Source organism: Mercenaria mercenaria, chromosome 9 (assembly GCF_021730395.1).
Source record: "Mercenaria mercenaria strain notata chromosome 9, MADL_Memer_1, whole genome shotgun sequence".
Taxonomy (NCBI): domain Eukaryota; kingdom Metazoa; phylum Mollusca; class Bivalvia; order Venerida; family Veneridae; genus Mercenaria; species Mercenaria mercenaria.
Genome location: NC_069369.1, coordinates 63,421,090 through 63,440,021, shown reverse-complemented (window position 1 = coordinate 63,440,021; position 18,932 = coordinate 63,421,090). Strand labels below are relative to the sequence as shown.

At 36.0% G+C, this 18,932-nt stretch overlaps 1 protein-coding gene across 1 annotated transcript; it reads left to right on the top strand.

The window, feature by feature from the left end:
• Positions 1-6,937: 6,937 nt before the first annotated feature.
• LOC123547280 (serine/threonine-protein kinase/endoribonuclease IRE2-like) lies at positions 6,938-18,932 on the top strand. The gene is made up of 2 exons (XM_045334254.2): positions 6,938-7,068; positions 15,974-18,932. The coding sequence occupies exon 2, from the start codon at positions 16,027-16,029 to the stop codon at positions 17,488-17,490; it is 1,464 nt and encodes a 487-aa protein (XP_045190189.2). The 5' UTR covers positions 6,938-7,068; positions 15,974-16,026; the 3' UTR covers positions 17,491-18,932.

Below are 18,932 nucleotides of genomic sequence, written 5' to 3'. Positions count from 1 at the left end.
GGTTTAACCAGTTTCTATTAATAGATTTTCACGGAACACATAGGCGTAGCAGGCGCGGAAGATTGAAAGCGGTAGGGGTTTCAGTACAGGAAATTTAGAGGCTCAGAATTAAAAGAACACATTTCTATAAGAAAAAGTTTTTAGTAATCTGAACGGCTCTCATATAACAAGTTTTGATTTCTTAAAAAGGAAATCCGTCATTCTGACATTTTTATTTTGAATGTTTTAAATGGCTTAGGCCTAAAAAAATCTTTGTTTCCGGTAACAGGCTAAAAAGAAATTAGGGTAGGTAGGTCGGATTTTTTTTTTTTTTTTTTTTTTTTTTTTTTTTTTTTTTTTATTATTATTATTATTAAGGGAGATTTTTCGAAAATTATTTTTTGTGTCAAAAGATAAATACAAATAAGGGGATTATGCCGTTAGAGCATCAGTAAGTTGATTTCTTACATCACTGGCCATGTTTAAAGCATAAAAAGTGCAGTTTTGTAACTTTTTGTTAAAAAGTTGAAAAAAAGAAATCTCCAAGGCCATATAAACATTTAGGGTCAGGCCAATAATTTAGGGTAGGTCGGAATACCGGAAACAAACAATTTTTTTACGCCTTATCAGGGGAAACGAGGCATTTTTATTTGTGATGAACATAGAATATTATAATTTCTTGTTATAACCCTATTTTTGATAGTTAAAAAATAATATTATTGTTTATCATATATCTAATCCAAAGTTTGAACATTGATTAACATAGTAGTGTCATTATGCATATTTTTCTAATTTGACAGCTGACTCATCTATTTTTATGTCTTATTGAAGTGTTATGAGTCTTTCCACGACTGCCCTGACTAGCCTTAAGGAACCAGCGTGGGAGCCATCTGGTCTGTTCGTATAAAAGTTACAACACACTAAGTAGCTGCTTTTCTTTATTCTATATAAAATTGACATATTTCCAACGACCGCAGCACACAACAGGACCCATTTTAAATGTCTGTAACCATTTTCTTGAAGAATATTGTCAATGATGAATAAAAATCAAAAGAAACGTGGGGGTCATGTTTGATGCAAGAAATATATCCTTAGTCAAACACACAAACTGCAAAATCAGCTAAAAATGAGACCCTTAATTATGGAACGCCGAAGCTGTCTTATGTCGGGACATCATATCAGAGTGTTGTCTTAACGTGAAAACAATGTCTTATTATGTTAAAAAAGGTATTATATCATGTCAAAGTACGGTGTTAACTTGTCAAAACAGTGTCTTATTATGTTAACTAGTCATGTTATCTTCTCGAAGTGCGGTGTATATCCTGTCAAAACAGTGTCTTATTATGTTAAAAAGCTATGGTATCATGTCAAAGTGAGATGTTAACTTGTCCAAGACACAGTTTTAACAATTTAACACAACACTGTGACAAGATAACATAGCTTTTTAACAAAATAGTACGCTCGGTGGACAAGATCACATGGTATTTTGACATAATAACATAGCATTTAACATAATAATACACTGTTTTGACAAGTTAACACAAAACTTTGACAAGATAACATGCCTAGTTAACATAATAAGACATTATCTGGACAAGTTAACATCACACTTTGACATAATAATATAACATATTAACATAATAAAACATTGTTTTGACAAGTTAACATAACACTTTGACAAGATAACATGGCTAGTTAATATAATAAAACGCTGTTTCGACAACTTGAGCTACAGAACTTTGTAGGCACTGTTTTGACAAGATAGCATCATGCTCTGACATGATAACATGAAATGTCCCGACATAAGACAGGTAAGGCGTTCCATATCAAATCGTATTGGTGGTGTATGATCTAAATTTCCATGACATTCTGTCATGTTATCATTTCATTAAGAAAATGCCACCTACATGTCCAGCATAGATCTGTCATGTGATTTCAGCAAAAAAAAAATGCAAAGAAAATATGAAGGAAAATAGCTAGAGCTAGGTACAGAGCAAAAAAAAACAAAAACAAAAAACACTGAGGATTATTTGAATCCATCATTCTGCTTGCGGGAGGTTGGTGATGCTACCCTGGTACCAGAAATAATGTGCGGAGTTACTTTCGAGGACTTCCGCCGCAATGAACACTAGATAACACAAGGAAATTCATTGATGCGAGCATCAAAGACGCCGCCAAGTGTTGTGTCTGAAGTACATTTATTGCAATATGAGAAATCACCTAATTATTAGACTGGTTACAAATTATCGACATTAGCACATAATACAATATATGTTATAAACTGTTAAAAGCCTGTTGGAAGAATAAGCATGTTAGAAAAGCATTACCATGCAATACAAATCCTCTACCTGCAATGACACTGACATTGCGAGTAGGGGGTCCCTTTACATACAAAATTAGAGTAAATATTTCACCAACTAAGGTCAGCACCTGTGAAAAGTTCTTATATGCAGGAGCATGTGTATGAAGTTTCACAGAAATGCAGTTTGTTGGGAAATGGGGAAATGATGAAAGATAATTATTTTTGTGGTTCACAGAAACCATTATCTTCATGAATCTTTCTTATATACTTTTGGAATATCATAGAATTCTTTTCTTTTTTTTTTGGACGAACGGTAAACTTGAAGTCCTCGTTGAACCGTAAGGTTACTAGGAATATGTCAGTGTCTAGATTCAAATCTAATATTACAAGAAATTTAGCAAGCATAATAACCCGCTGCTAAAGTGTAGAAAACGTTTTAATGAAAATCTTTTTTTTTAAGTTAAATAGGAATGGACAGATACAAAAACAAACTATCTATAAAAGTAAAAAAAAAAACAAGATATAATACAACGTTAAGGTAACCATAACAATTATATAAATATACAACTGCAAAAGGAATCTGTAAAAATGTGCGCATTCTGAAATTGCATCACTGTACCTATCAACAAAGAAAATAAGACAAAAGATTAAAAATAAGTTAACAGCGGCACTTCCTACGTTCATTTCAACATATATATATGCTTATTGATTCCTTTATTTATTTTGTTAATACGTTTTTTCAAGGAATTTTATGCAGGCAAAGTGTAATTTTCCGTATTTTTATTTGTTAATATTCTCTTCGAAGTTTACTTATTGTAAAATACATGAACGCTCCCTTGTCCGTAATAGACCTCACGCGTTGCAGTATGGTATATCTGCTGTGTGTTCTATTTATAGAAAATTAGATAGGCAAGTAGGTCATGCTAAGGTCAGAAATAGGCATACAGACACTAAATAGAATCAAAGCGCTCAAAGCGCTGATGGTGGCTGCTAATCAATGTTTAAAATATTACAAAGAAAGCAACAACTGAGGAATTGTTAATATAAACCATAAGAACTTTTTTTTGCATTTTTTTAATATTCGGCTTTGGTTTCAAAATTAATCCTTTTTCACTGCCAGTATTTGTTTACTTACACACTGATTCAGTCTTTAACGAACAGTTTTGATTCTTTTTGATTATTTGTGACGAAAACTACAACATAAATTGCATCGAAGATGTTTTACTATGAATAAATAATACAAGTTTTTTCTCCAAATCATTCAGCTTTTAAGATTTCTTTTTAATGCTTTTGGGACATGTCTGTCATGAATTATTATACACACTGATTTAGTCTGTATCAGATAGCTGTGGTTTTCATGAGACTTTTGTGAAAGAAAACAACACAAACATTTACTACAAATGCATCTCAGAACGTCAAGTCTGCAGCCAGTGTATTTTAGAGGTGCATTAATTATCACTCTATCTGTTATACACAAAAGTTCGCTAGACATAACAGCAGGCTTCGCAAAAATGCTGGACATTAAGTCAGACAAACTTACAACAACTTTAGTCAGACCGAGAAAAACGTTGAAAAATATGTAACTGGCGAAACGAAACCGTTTTAATTTTTATACATATATTTGTATCAATCCAGATATATTGAGACGCACCATCAGAAAACCAACATAGTTCGTTTGCGACCAGCATGGATCCAGACCAGCCTGTGCATCCGCGCAGTCTGGTCAGAATCCATGCTGTTAGCTTTCAAAGCCTATTGCAACTAGAGAAACCGTTAGCGAACAGCAAGGATCCTGGCCAGAGTGATTGATCTGGGTCCATGCTGGTCACAAATGCACTATGTTTTTTTCTCATGGTGCGACTCGAATAAATTTAGCTGAAGTTAGCAGAATCTGTCTTGAAACAATTCAATTTTTAAGTTGGTCAAATCTGTTATCCGACGACTTGCTACAGTCTGACAGATTGCCGTTTCAAAAAGGCAAGTATTAGTATCATCGCTGCGCCCACTTTCACGGGCTTACAAGTTGACGAAATCGTGATACAGTAGCACCACTTAGTCAAAGCGAGCTTGCAACATTTGTCAGCTTGGGCGATCTGTGGGTTTCCACGTTGATAATTCGTGTTTTGTCAGACGAAATTGTATCGAATACATGTGTTTCTATGCATACATATAGTATCTTATATTGTACATTTGCTGAAGGAAGATTATCCGTGAGCTGGGAAAATTATTTAGAAAACATACATGTCTTTGATTCTCACGGCATTTCACATTGCAAACAATATCGAATGAATTTCAACTGAATGTTCTTTTATTTTTGTTCACTCTCGTATTGCTAAGCATGTTTTAGTATATTTTGTTCTTGATATAACGATGAACTGTACATGTTCAAGTTATATCCATAAATTACTGTCCTGTTTATAAATCATCTCGCTAAATTTGCGCTAATTAGTTTTAATTGGCAGTATCAACGCCTGAGGAAATCCATATCACTGCTGATTATCGATTTTCTATAAATAGCCTAATTAACATGCGATCATATTTTTGCATGCTTGAAACGAAAACGAGACAATGCAATCGAAAATTCAGTAATATTCTTAGATCACTAGGGTAGCATTAATATAATATCTTACAATTTGATAGCTATGACGAACATTTAAGTTTGTTCTGACATATTTGAAAAGTGTTACAACTTGCTGGAAAAGCTATCAGCTAGAGGTACAAACTGGTATTGTCTATGGACTGGAAATGTTTGGAAACTTTTCCGATGAAATTCCGTTTCTATTTTTAGCCGCGGATTATTGCGTTCTTAATCAAATAAAGCCTTTAATTTCGGGAGTTATACATGTGACGCTACATTTTTGAATTGTCAGTCTGGATTCCTAGGCTAGGTTTCTATATTATATTAGCTACCTTTTCTACGTTATAAGCTACGTGACCTCTGGGGCAGTACTATGCAATAGCTAATCAATATCATCGCTCAAGTTCAGGTGATATGAGGTCATCGTTTATTCACGTGACCATAAATTTGCATATTTGTATTCATACACGCGATTGTTTTAATTAAAACGTTGACTTCAGTTTGTATCGATTTTAGTCGCCGAATTTACATTAAAAATGGTATTAAGGCATATATTGTAGCTTACATATTCAGCACGTTGTGTAGATAATTGTTTACCTGGAAAGCTTGGAACTATTTTTGGTTGTGTTGTTAGGATGGTCTTAAGAACTGACAGGATTTCTCAAACTGAGTATTCTTTTCAACACTGGTGGCAGCAGCCACCAAAAATGGTGCGTAAAAAAATGGTAGTCGCATAATGGCGGACACAAATAGTCCTCAGTTTTTTTTTGCTCTGTAGAGCTATTTTCCTTATTTTCTTTGCATTTTTTTTTTGCTAAAATCACATTACAGCTTGACATGTAAGTAGCATTTTCATAATGAAATAACAACATGACAAAATATTTCATGGAAACTTAGACCATACACCACCAGTATAATTTGGGGTCTCATTTTTTAGCTGATTTTGCAGTTTGTGTGTTTGGCTGAAATTATTTTTCTTGCATCAAACATGACCCCCACTTTTCTTTTGATTTTTAGTTAGCACTGACAATATTCTTCAAGAAAATGTAAGTTACAGAAATTTAAAATGGGTCCTGATGTGTGCTGCGGTCATTGGAAATAGGTCACTTTTATATAGAATAAAGAACAACAACTATTTAGTGTGTTATAACCAAATAGAAAACTTGACTTACAGAGTAACTTCCCTTATCAATAAATCGGATCAACATTTTGACGAAATTATAGATAAAAATAATATTTTCTGCTCTACAAATAAAGAGAGAAAAGACAGATGACATTGTTTTATATCACATAATAAGTTTTTTTGCCATTTCTCTTTGTTTATTCACTAAAATCTGTTGTGCAATATCGTGGGTCCTTTTACAAACTATTCACTGTGTTCAGTTTATCATTCCGAAACTATTCATTACCATCTTTACAGGGTCCAAAATAAAAGTGTATCCCATATACTCGACACCGCCTTCTGGCGGCGTCGAATAACAGATATATCATTCAGTGACACAAATATTAATCCTATCCTGCATTTGCCTGTCCACCTGCATGATACAGGTTGATAGGTATAAAGAAGTAAATGTATGCATAAAAACTTAGTGATACGTCATTTCATTGTAATGTCAATTTTCGTGGTAAATATTGGAGTTTTTTCTTGTTTTTATATATGGCGTGTGATATGGTACAAATAACACTAATTATATCTAAATTTCAACTTAAATGGTAGATCTGAATTTCTTTTTTGCAGTCAGTTAAGTTCTTCTCGCAAGAATCCAGGTATAATTACGGATTAAATATTTATCAATGATCAATCAGCTACATGGAAATTAAATAAGAAGTTTCAGAAAATTTGAAATGTAATATACATGTACTTCAAAATGGTCAAATCAAAACTTAATTAAGTATTATATGCAGTCATAAGTGTTACATTTTTCATATTAAACTAAAGTAAGGAAATATGAAAGCGAAATACTTTCTTTATGAATATTAATCGAAATTAAATGGGTGCAATTATTTTTACAGCATGTAGTGATACTCTTTTAATCTGTAGAAGCTTAAAACTACTAATCGTTATATATTATACAACCGCATGATTATACAGTAACATTTGGACCACCCCTCTGCATTGTAACAAATATGGCCTACATTAGCAGCGCAAGGTATATTTAGTAATCGTGGGAGATTTTGGAGGTACATGCGGCATTTGTGGCACTAAGTGGTAAATATGTGGTTTTTACTTTTTTACTTATGTTTACAAATTTACACATCTCTCTTTTTTTATTCAGTTTTAAAGTTATTACTTTTTTCAAGGATGTGGGGTTCAATGTAGGGTAAAATAAGTGTAGAGTAACTTGAGAAACAAGAAATTTAATCTAAAACATCAATTATTAGTTTCACATATTGAAATGTGTGTGTGCGCGCGCGCGAGCGCATGTGTGCGTGCGAGCCTGTCTGTGTATGCGGAAGAGAGGGAAAAATCACGTAGATCTACATAAATTTTGCATACATGTACGTGACATAGTGGGCCTCTTCCGCCGGAAAACCAGTGTTTCTTAAAATAGATTTATCATTTATTCAGTAAATAAAATCTAATTTTTACACTTTTGGTAGCTTTGATAATAATAAAGTGAATTTATTGAATTAGATCTATTACATTCCTAATTTACTGTTTTACATTAACATTGTAAATTTAGGCCTACAATGTAAAACAGAATTAGTTCATTTTGTATCAGTATAGACGTATGCAGCTACGACATAAAAGGGGTGATAAAATAGTTCTGTCTCTCGATGAGCGCACATGCAAATTCATGTAATCTAATGTTGTTGAATTAGATTATTTATTTTCCTTTGCAGCAGTCCAAAATATACTGAGGGGAGCGGCGGTCTGGTGGTTAAGTTATCTGCCGCTCATCCCTGGGGTCGTGAAATTCGAGCCCCACTGTGGTCACGATCACGCCTTCTCATATGACACCATTACTGGTTGACCGACTTGAGAGTGGTATTAATATGCTTGAAGGTTTCATTAGCAATCAAGCTAAAATAAATTAATTTAAATTAATTTAAACTAAAATACTGACCTTGTAATTATTGGAAGAATTAGAATCTGTATAGCAAGCAGATATTTCAAAATGAAAAAACAAAAACAAAAAAAAAAACAAAAAAAAATAAAAAAAAACAAGCGTAAATAGGTCTCATAATGATAACCCATTGCAGCCTCTTCCAGAAACCCCAAAATTTACATAAATCAGCGTGGAAAACAACAACAATACACTACTCAATAAAAAAGAGTTCTTAGAAGTCTGTAGTACTTGACTCGATGTCAAAAAGGGGCATACCTTTGTGTGAGCACAGAACAGAATTTTAGAACTTGTACCCGGCACAATGAATAAGTGAGTGAAGTTTCAATTCATTTTAACAACTGTCTTGTGATAGCAGCTTCATAGGCGTAACCAGAATTTCTCGGAAGGGGGTGTGAGTAAGAGTCGTGAAACGACGAGTGGGGGTAGATGTGGGAGGGGATTCCACCTCCCACCCCCACCTCTCAGAAATTTTTTTAATCAAGAAGTCATTTCGTGCGATTTGGCGTGTATATGAAAGCTTACTGATGGGTAGATATGTGACTTATTTTTCCGCTTTTTTTTTTCTGTGAATAGTACATAACATCTTTTGAATAGTACATAACATTTTTTAAGTTCAGTTGATTATTTGTAATCAGTCAGTTAAGATAATAATACAGAAGTAGTACCAAGAAAGACACACTTTTTAAAAAAAATATTTGACAGATGTGATGTGCATAGAATAAGGTCATTGTTGTTTATGAAACAAAGTTTACATTGTACCATATTTACTAGAAAATGAATGTAAACTTAAACTGTCATTTTTATATAATTGTGAAAAGGTATATAGATATACATAATCATTTTCGCCTAAAAGTAATTCTCTGGGCTTTCTAAAAATAACATTCTATGATACAAAAAATTATTACATGTATATGTACACAGCTGAGAATATTTAGCAAGTAATGTCTAGTTCACATTTGTCCTGCGATGCGTCTGCGGAGCCCGTAGACTGTCCGTATCCTCCTTTCCGTGCAGAAGGCGGCAGTGTGATTTTCGTACGAATTCACGGGCTCCGCAGTCTCTACAATTTTGTTTAATGAAAAGTTATACAAATTAGAAAAATCGAAAGCCCATACCTCGTAGACGTGTCACAGATTGCATTGCACAATCCCTGCACAGGCATCTTTAGGAGGCATTTCGCTGATCGTGCAGCCAACGCACGGTTTTTCATGGACATGTTGCCCAAAAGAAATCATACGGAGATTGTACCTTCGCACGGCCCTCACACAGCTGCCGCAAGGTTGCCGCTTGCTGCTTGCTGCTTGGGAGGTACCCGTGAAAACGCACGGATATTAAACAACCATCGCGCGGCAGCCCTACAGCGGCCTCATCATTGCCCCAAACATTTTTCAGATGATTTTATATATTGGCCATCTCCAACATGTTTTCATTATTTGTCTCTTCGGAGAAATCATAGTACCGCTAAGACTCAGAGCGGCATACCTTCGGTTGTAGGCAGGTAAGGAGAAGAGAGCAGATGATTACAAGCCTGGTCGTCCTTGATGAGAAGCAGGCCCGACAGAAGCACAAGAAGAGGACGGTGTGCGTAAAGCCCTTGCTGCTGAGACGGGCTACCCTGGTGCAGGAGTTTATGCGGGAATCCCATGGGGACTTCTATGCTTACCTCAAAATCGAGCCAACCATGTTGCGGGAGATGGTAGACAGACTGACCGCCAGAATTTCTAAGCATCTAGACTGCCGTTCAGGCCTATACCGTCACTGTATCTTCTCCGCGCAGCCTGTGCATGCACGGAAGCAGTACGGTAGTCGTACGATTTCTGTGGGAAGCTTTCGGAGACTGCACGGTAACTGCACTGAAATTGCACGATTTTCGTATAATCTCCGCGCAGCGTCCATACGGATTTCTCCTGGCCTTCCCAGAGAGTCTGTACAAAAAAATGAAACGATGCTCGTATATAATGTGAACACATACGCCGTAGCCCGTAGCCATCTACGATGCCCCAAAATCCGCAAGGGATTATCGCACGGCGCAAGGGTCAAATGTGAACTAGGCATCAGCTATAGAAAGAAAAGAAATGGGTGTTAAAATACGCTTTTCGGTCAATTCAAATCTAAATTCACGAAAGCGCAGGAAATCTATGGCTATGAACGGAAATGTAAAAAAAGCAGAAAAAAACACACAAAAATAAACGCACGACAAAATAAAATTTATGTTTTTAGCAGCTGTAGCGTGACACTGTATTTTCTTACATATATCTATAATCAAAAAAATATACTGAAAGGAAAAGGCACAGCTATTTGATTTCATATGCAGTTCATATAAAAAAAATACAGAATAAGATTGTTAGATTTATTTCTCATCAGGCTAGATAAACAAACACTTATACAGTAATGTATTTGTCATATCAGAACCACTGGCGCCAGACTAGAAAGAAAATGCCTCTGTACATGTTATATCCTACCCCTAGGTATTCTATAAGAACCATGGTCATGCAGGGGAAATATACTAACCCGTTTCAGTCGCGCATTTCTTATCTAAAGCACGCAGTTCGGTAAATGTGTACTATCAACAAGTGGTAATTCATCTTCCATTGTGTACCACTGGTGTTCGGCGCATACCCCAACCTCTACTCTACAACCCTGCATATACCCCGTCTGCAACCCCAAGTAAAAATTGAACACGTTAAATTGTCCAAACACATGTAGATTTCATCCAAATACCATATTACAGCATTGTCACAACTTTATGATTTTTTTTCTATTGACATATATAAACACTAAGTGTTGTAGAGTAGGGGTGGGGGTATGCGCCGAACACCTGTGGTACGACTGAAACGGGTTAGTATATTATCCCGTTCATGACCATGGTTCTTACAGAATACCTAAGGGTAGGGTATAACATGTACAGAGGCATTTCCTTTCTGGCCTGGCGCCAGTGATCAGAACCTTATCCATATTCACTATAGTCTTTTCGCGCTTTCAGTAATTAAGATTTCCTTTGGCGAAGGTTGGCAAATCTGTCAATTATAGCCGATCAATTTAAATATATGGTGATTGTAATAACAGTCCTCTGTATTGATAGATACATCCAACGTTCTGTAAAATCGCCAGATTCAACACTGAAACGTTCGGTAAAAATCTGTAAAAAAGCTGCCGGGGCTCAATCCTTTGATTTGTGAAATATAGACGGTCATCAGCAGAAATATACATAGTTTACAGCGTCAATATTTTATTAATTTAGTAAACAAATGTAAGTTGGCGAGTGTAGCGCACCGAAAAAAAATCAAAGAATGGATATTCAAGGGTATTTCGGTGTAATGAAAAATGCAAGCTTTGCCGAAAAAGGGGGATGCGATCGCACCCGTCGCACCCCCTGGTTACGCCCTTGAGCTTACATGCATTAAAGTTTAACCAAATTACTTGATCGAAAGAGGCAAAAAAGAATATGCATGCCATATCAGATCATAACAGTGAACAAGTGTGTAAAGTTTCAGTTTATTCAAATAGGTGGTTACTAAGGCATCAGCTTGCATACAACATCCTGATCAAAAAGGGTGCCATAGTCATAAAATACGCCCGTCGAGAGTTTGTTAGAAAAAAAGTTTTTGTTACAGAACTGTACATATGATTCAAATATCAAGACATTTGACCTATTGACCTTGACCTAAAGTGACTGTCATAGGTGACCTGCATATAACGTTTGGTGACAATAGGTAGAAGCATTCATCAACCCACTAAAACGCCATACAAGAAAATTTCATTCTTATATTTGACTTTTGACCTCAAAATGTGACCTTGAACTTAGACCTAGGGACCTGGTTCTTGCACATGACACTCTGTCTCATGGTGGTGAGCATTTGTGCCAAGTTACATCAAAAACCCTCCATGCATGAAGAAGTAATGTTCCGGACCAAATGTGTGTGTTGGGGTGGGGGGGAGGTGGCGGTGAGTAATGTGGATTGCTGCATTCAGCAAATCGTCTCATCGCTGCCTACCTATATGCCAAGTTTGAAGTCAGTACCTTGAATAGTTTTCAAGTTGTACTCCGGACATGAAATATTAGGGTCAGATTTGGCCTTTGAGCTCCATATGTGACCTTGACTTTGGACAAACCATCCTGGTTTATGTGCTCTGCACATTGTCTAATTGCCATCTACCAATTGTCAAGTTTAAACGGTTATTGAGTAATGCTCTGGGCACGAATATCATGGACTGCAGGACACGTCCGATTTTTTTTAAAAATGGGCGTAATCTGCTCTGTATTATCTACGTCTAAAATATGGTCTTCTTTATGCGGTGGCATGTATCACAATAAAGAATATTGAAGGGATACTGTTTTAGTGCACATTGTAGACATAAAATATAATACTTATGGACCCAACTAGTCCCCCAAGGTCAGGACCATTAAAGTGGATATTCACCTCATCTTTTTATTTTATTAGCTCACCTGAGCAGGAAGTGCTCAAGGTGAGCTATTGTAACCGGCCATTGTCAGAATGTTTGTCTTGATGATATCTAGATCAGTTTCGAAACTGGGTTATGTGGGGTCAAAAACTAGGTCACCCGGTCAAATCAAAGGAAAAGCTTGTTAACATTCTAGAGGCCACATTTATGATCCCATTTTCGGTCAGAATATTTATCTTGATAATCTTTAGGCTAAGTTCGAAATTGGGTCATGTAGGGTCAAAAACTAGGTCACTAGGTCAGATTAAAGGAAAATATTGTTAACATTATAGAGGTCACATTTTAAGTTTGAAACTCATGAAAATTGGTCAAAATGTTTGTCTTGATGGCCTCTAGGTGCAGTTCGAATCAGGGTCTTGTGGTATCAAAAACTAGGTGACCCGGTCAAATCAAAGGAAAAGCTTGTTAACACTCTAGAGGCCATATTTATGATCCTATCTTCATGAAACTTAGAATGTTTAGCTGGATGATCTAAAGGCCAAGTTCGAATTTGAGTCATGTGGGGTCAAAAACTAGTTCACTAGGCCAGATCAAAGGAAAATCTTGTTAACACTCAAGAGACCACACTTTAAGTTTGAAACTCATGAGAATTGGTCAGAATGTTTGTTTTGATGGCCTCTAGGTCAAGTTTGAATCTGGGTCTTGTGGGGTCAAAAAACTAGGTCACCTGATCAAAAAAAACAAAACTTGTGTATGCAAGAAGGGCTGCATTTTACAATGGATCTTCATTAAATTTGATTTGTCTTGATGAAATCTATATAAAGTTCGAATATTGGTCATCTTGGGTCAAAAACTAGGTCACCCAGTCTAATGAAAGAAAAACCTTGTGTATGCAGTAGGGGCTGTATTTTTCATTGGATCTTCATGAAATTTGATCAGAATATTTGACTTAATGAAATCTAGGTCAGATTCGAATATTGGTCATCTGGGATCAAAAACTAAGACACTGGTCGAATCAAAGAAAACCCTTGTGTATGCAATAGGGGCTGCATTTTTCACTGAATATTCATGGAATTTTATCAGAATGTTTGTATTGATGAAATCTAGTTCTAATATGGGTCATCTGGGATCAAAAATTAGGTCACCCGGTCAAATCAAAGAGGAACTGTACGTGTGCAATAGGGGTTGCATTTTTCATTGGATATTTGAGAAATTTCATCTGAATGATCTTGATGAAATCTAGGTCAGGTTCGAATATGGGTCATCTGGGGTCAAAAACTAGGTCACCTGGTCAAAGTAAAGGAAAAAACCTTGTGTATGAATAGGGGCTGCATTTTCACAGGATATTCGTGGAATTTGAACAGAATGTTTGTCTTGAATAAATCTAGGTAAAAAATGTCACTCTGTCAAATCAAAGAAAAACTGGGTGTTTACAATAGGGGCTGCATTTTTCATCTGATGTGCATGATATTTGTCAGAATGTTTGTCTTCATGAAAGCTCGGATGAATTGTTATCTGGGTCACGTGGGTTCAAAAACTAGGGCACCAGGTCAAATAAAAGAAAAAGCTTGTTTACAATGTAGGGGCCACATTTTTGTGCCTATCGACAACAAAGTTGTAAGGGGGGGGTATACTGGTTTCAGGTTGTCTGTCTGTCCGTCCGTCTGTCTGTCCGTAGACACAATCTTGTGCGCACCATCTCTCCTCATCCCCTTGACACAATTTAATGAAACTTCACACAAGTGATCAGTAACAACAGAAGTTATGCATGGGGCATGTTAGTTTCTTTCAAAAAAATTTTTGCAGAGTTACGGAACTTTGTTTTTTGTTACTATACTGTATACATAGACACAATCTTGTGCGCACCATCTCTCCTCATCCCCTTGACACAGTTTAATGAAACTTCACATAAGTAATCAGTAACAACAGTAGTTGTGCATGGGACATGTGAGCTTCTTTCAGAAAAAAAAATTTGCAGAGTTGAGGGACTTTGTTTTTTGTTACCATACTATATACATAGACACAATCTTGTGCGCACCATCTCTCCTCATCCCCTTGACACAATTTAATGAACCTTCGCACAAGTGATCAGTTACAACAGTAGTTGTGCATAGGACATGTGAGGTTCTTTCAGAAAAAAAAATTTGCAGAGTTACGGGACGTTACTATACTATATACATAGACACAATCTTGTGCGCGCCATCTCTCCTCATCCCCTTGACACAGTTTAATGAAACTTCACACAAGTGATCAGTAACAACAGTTGTGTGCATAGGGCATGTGAGGTTCTTTCAGAAATTTGTTTTGCAGAGTTACGGGACTTTGTTTTTTGTTACCATACTATATACATAGACACAATCTTGTGCGCACCATCTCTCCTCATCCCCTTGACACAATTTAATGAACCTTCGCACAAGTGATCAGTTACAACAGTAGTTGTGCATAGGACATGTGAGGTTCTTTCAGAAAAAAAAATTTGCAGAGTTACGGGACGTTACTATACTATATACATAGACACAATCTTGTGCGCACCATCTCTCCTCATCCCCTTGACACAGTTTAATGAAACTTCACACAAGTGATCAGTAACAACAGTTGTGTGCATAGGGCATGTGAGGTTCTTTCAGAAATTTGTTTTGCAGAGTTACGGGACTTTGTTTTTTGTTACTATACTATATACATAGACACAATCTTGTGCGCACCATCTCTCCTCGTCCCCTTGACACAATTTAATGAAACTTCACACAAGTGATCAGTAACAACAGTAGTTGTGCATGGGGCATGTTAGGCTCTTTCAACAACAAAAATTGCAGAGTTATGGGACTTTGTTTCTTGTTAACATAGTATGTACATACAGTCTGCATATGCAATCTTGTGCGCGCCTAATCTTCCGAACCCTTGCACACAATTTAATGAAACTTCACACAAGTGATCAGTACCAACCCTAGTTGTGCATGGGGCATGATATGTTCTTTTAGATAAATATTCTGCATAGTTATCGGACTTTATTTTTTGTTACTCTACTGTATACATACAGTCTAAATACATACAGTACACATAATTATGCAATCTTGTGTGCGTCAAATTGCAATGTACTGTGAAAGTGCATGCGGGGGTGGGGGGGGGGGGGTACATTCATCACCTTTAGTGATAGCTGTAGTTTGTTCAGTCTTATGGTCAGAATGTTTATTATCACAAAGTCATGGATTATTTTGAATCTGGGTCACGTGGGGTCAAAAACTAGGTCACTAGGTCAAATAAAAAAAATGCTTGTTTACACTTAAGAGGCCTCATTTTTTGGTTCAATCTTAATGATAATCGGTCAGAATATTTTCTCAGACGGGTTAAAAATTTGGTCAGGTTGGATCAAAAACTAGGTCACAAGGCCAAATCGAAGAAAAATATTGTTTACAATCTAGAGGCCACACTTTTGCTCCAATCTTCATGAAATTTGGTCAGAATGTTTATCTCCTTGAATACTCGGACAAGTTTGAAACTGGGTCATGTGGTGTCAAACACTGGGTCATTAGGTCAAAAATGTTTTCACTGTTATAGTTTGTTACTTAGGTGAGGGACCTAGGGCGATCTTGGCCCTCTTGTATCGATTTAAGATGATATATATAAAATATTCTGTTGTAGGGGTGTCTTGAAACAACTAGTGCGTGCCATAGTGCTGTGTCTGTTGTCTAACCATGCCGGTAGCAGAAACTGTTGCAACAGTGTTTGGGATTCTTCTTCTTGGCGCAGTTATCACAATAGGTGTTTTAGTTTATAAGAATAGGAATTCACCTTATACACAAGGTGCATACAGAAGAATAAACAGTCGAAGTTCATCCGGACAACAAACAAACACTTCTATCCACAATGGTAATAAGATATCTTATTCTAAACAAGATCAAATTCGTTTGACAAATACAAACTGTTGTCTGTACAGAGGGAAATTTGAAGGAAACATAGACATTGCAGTTAAGAAAATTCGAGTTACTACAAGTAAAAGAAGCAAAATTAGAAGAGATCTAAACAGTCTACAGGAGAGATTAAGGCGTGTTGTAGATATAAACCACAACCTTTTACGTGAATGTTCAGTGTTAAATGTTGTCAAATTTTTCTGCTACGAGTTTAAAGAGGAGAAGGGTAGATCTTACTTGCCTCTAGCATTAGAACTATGTGACTGTAATCTTGACGAGTTCATTCTGTCAAGACAAAGCTACCCACCAGTTGCAAACAACAATATCATCTCGCAGATCTTAAATGGACTTCATTATCTTCATTCCCGACAAATTGTCCACCGTGATCTAAAACCATCCAATGTGTTGATGAAACAAACACAAAGTGGTGAACTCATTTTCAAGTTATCTGACTTTGGTCTGTCTAAACTGAACACTTCCACAAATAACGGCGTACCTTCAGAAAAGTCTTACTTAAGTGACGAGTACGGCACTGTTGGTTGGATTCCTCCAGAAATATTTGCTCTACGTAAACAATCAGTGCCAAATCCAGACAAGAGCTACTGGAAAAGAAGTGACATCTTCCCTTTGGGACTAATCTTCTACTATATTGCAACTGATGGTCACTATGTTTTCATTAATCAAGATGATATCCAGAGTGGTATAGCTGATTTTACGTACATTTCTGGAAACGATCCTATGTTGCAACTCCTGCGACACATGCTTGCTCCTAAACCTGAAGACAGACCATTCACTGACGGCATAATGAAGCACCCAGCTCTTTGGAGCACTGAGAAAACGCTGGATTTCTTTGACAATACAAGCAACCTAATAATGGATCGAGCAGTGTCATTAACCTGTTCAATAGAACAAAATGCTGTCAATATTCTACGAGGCGACTGGCGGGTTCATTTGACACCAGCAGTAGAAAACTCTTTATTCCCTCAAATTAGCACTTACAATCGCCGCGGCAGAAATCAAAATCAACCAAGTTATGATAAAACATCTGTACAGTCTTTACTGCGCGCAATAAGGAATAATAAAGGTCATTTCTATCAGTTGACACCAGCCGTTCGAGCAGAGTTTGGGAACGTTCCAGATGGTTATTTGAGTTACTGGACCAGCAAGTTTCCGGAGCTTCTGATGCATACATACCACGCAATGAAGGTTCATTCTTCACAATCATGCATTAGCAGATTTTACGCCTGAGCAATCAAGTTGGTGTTCTTCATCACAATCACAGCAGATAAATTAATTCATATTGTATTTCAAAACAAGAGCTGTCCGTAAGACAGCCAATGCTCTACTGTTTAAATTGTTGTTCCAGAAGCAGGGATATTACCAAAAATACTAGTATTGAAATTTCTTTAACTTGAATACAAAACTTTAACTAGAAGTTTTTTTAGTTCAAAAGTGAACATAATTTTGCTTACCACGTGTCAGAGTTATGGGACTTGATGCCACACCTAGTTTCATAACCCCAAAGACACGTGTGAATTTTAAAATTTAATTCAGTATCTGCATTACTTTAGGATAAAGTAACTTGCATGCATATAACTTTAACCAAGGTTTTTAAGTCCAAACGACAGCACAATTTGGACAAAATACATGTCAGAGTTATGGGTCTTGACCCAATGGGGTTAGTAACTGATCTAAAACAAATTCAAAAAAATTCAAAGCTATATTCTTTTAAATGATAGCTAAATGTACTTGCATGCAAAACTTAAATCAAGGTGTGACAGAATAGCTTCGAATAGTTGAGCTAAAACTAGGAAATGAAATTACGTGAATTTCAATTAATATGTGAACTTACATTATTACCGTCATTTATGAGAATGCAGGCGTTGTAAGTTCTGTAAAATTGACCATTTCCATCTGCATTTAAAATAATGAATTCATTACTATCTACACTATCTACGCTTTCTTTCTAAATTGTATTTTCTTTCTAAATTGTGCTCAAGTTACTTTTATATTATTCTCTGCTTTTCTGTTTGAATGTGTGTAATTCGTATTCTGACAAAACATTTTTTTTTCTTCCTTTTTGTCTTGTAAGCATAATTGTCTAATGCTCCCTTATTCTTACCCAAATTCCCTTAAAAAGCCCTGTTGAGGCAAATCACCCTTATTGACCATCTGAAAATATGGCATGTATGTCTATGCAGTATCAACATTTTTTTATGTAATTTGTTGAACATTATGTTCTTAAGTATATTTTATCTTGCAGACATGATTAAAATATTGTTGCTTAAAGGTGGTAATCACAGATATGCAGCAGTTTTTGACATTTTACATTTTTAGTGTATTCTGACTGAGGTTTTTAAATTGAACAAAAATACCCATTACATAAGAGCTTTATCCCTATAAGAAACGTGTATCTTTTTATCTTCTATGTAATTATCCCCATTAATATGAAAGTATTCATTTTGGCAGACATGTTTTAGCAAAACATCCTTAAAACTGGAATCTGTTACATTGCATAAAGTACCACTGGCATCAGTGTGCACAAAAACATTTTTACATTCTTCAGTTTTGTTTTATACTCCTTTTTCACCACGTTTTGTTCAACAAGTATCAGGGAAATACATGTCTCGAATATACTTTAATGTTTTGATACAAGAAAAGAAATTCAAAATAAAAAGTTCTATTTACAA

Coding starts and splice junctions, on each gene's coding strand:
- LOC123547280 (XM_045334254.2), top strand. CDS start 16,027: ATGCCGGTAGCAGAAACTGTTGCAACAGTGTTTGGGATTCTTCTTCTT.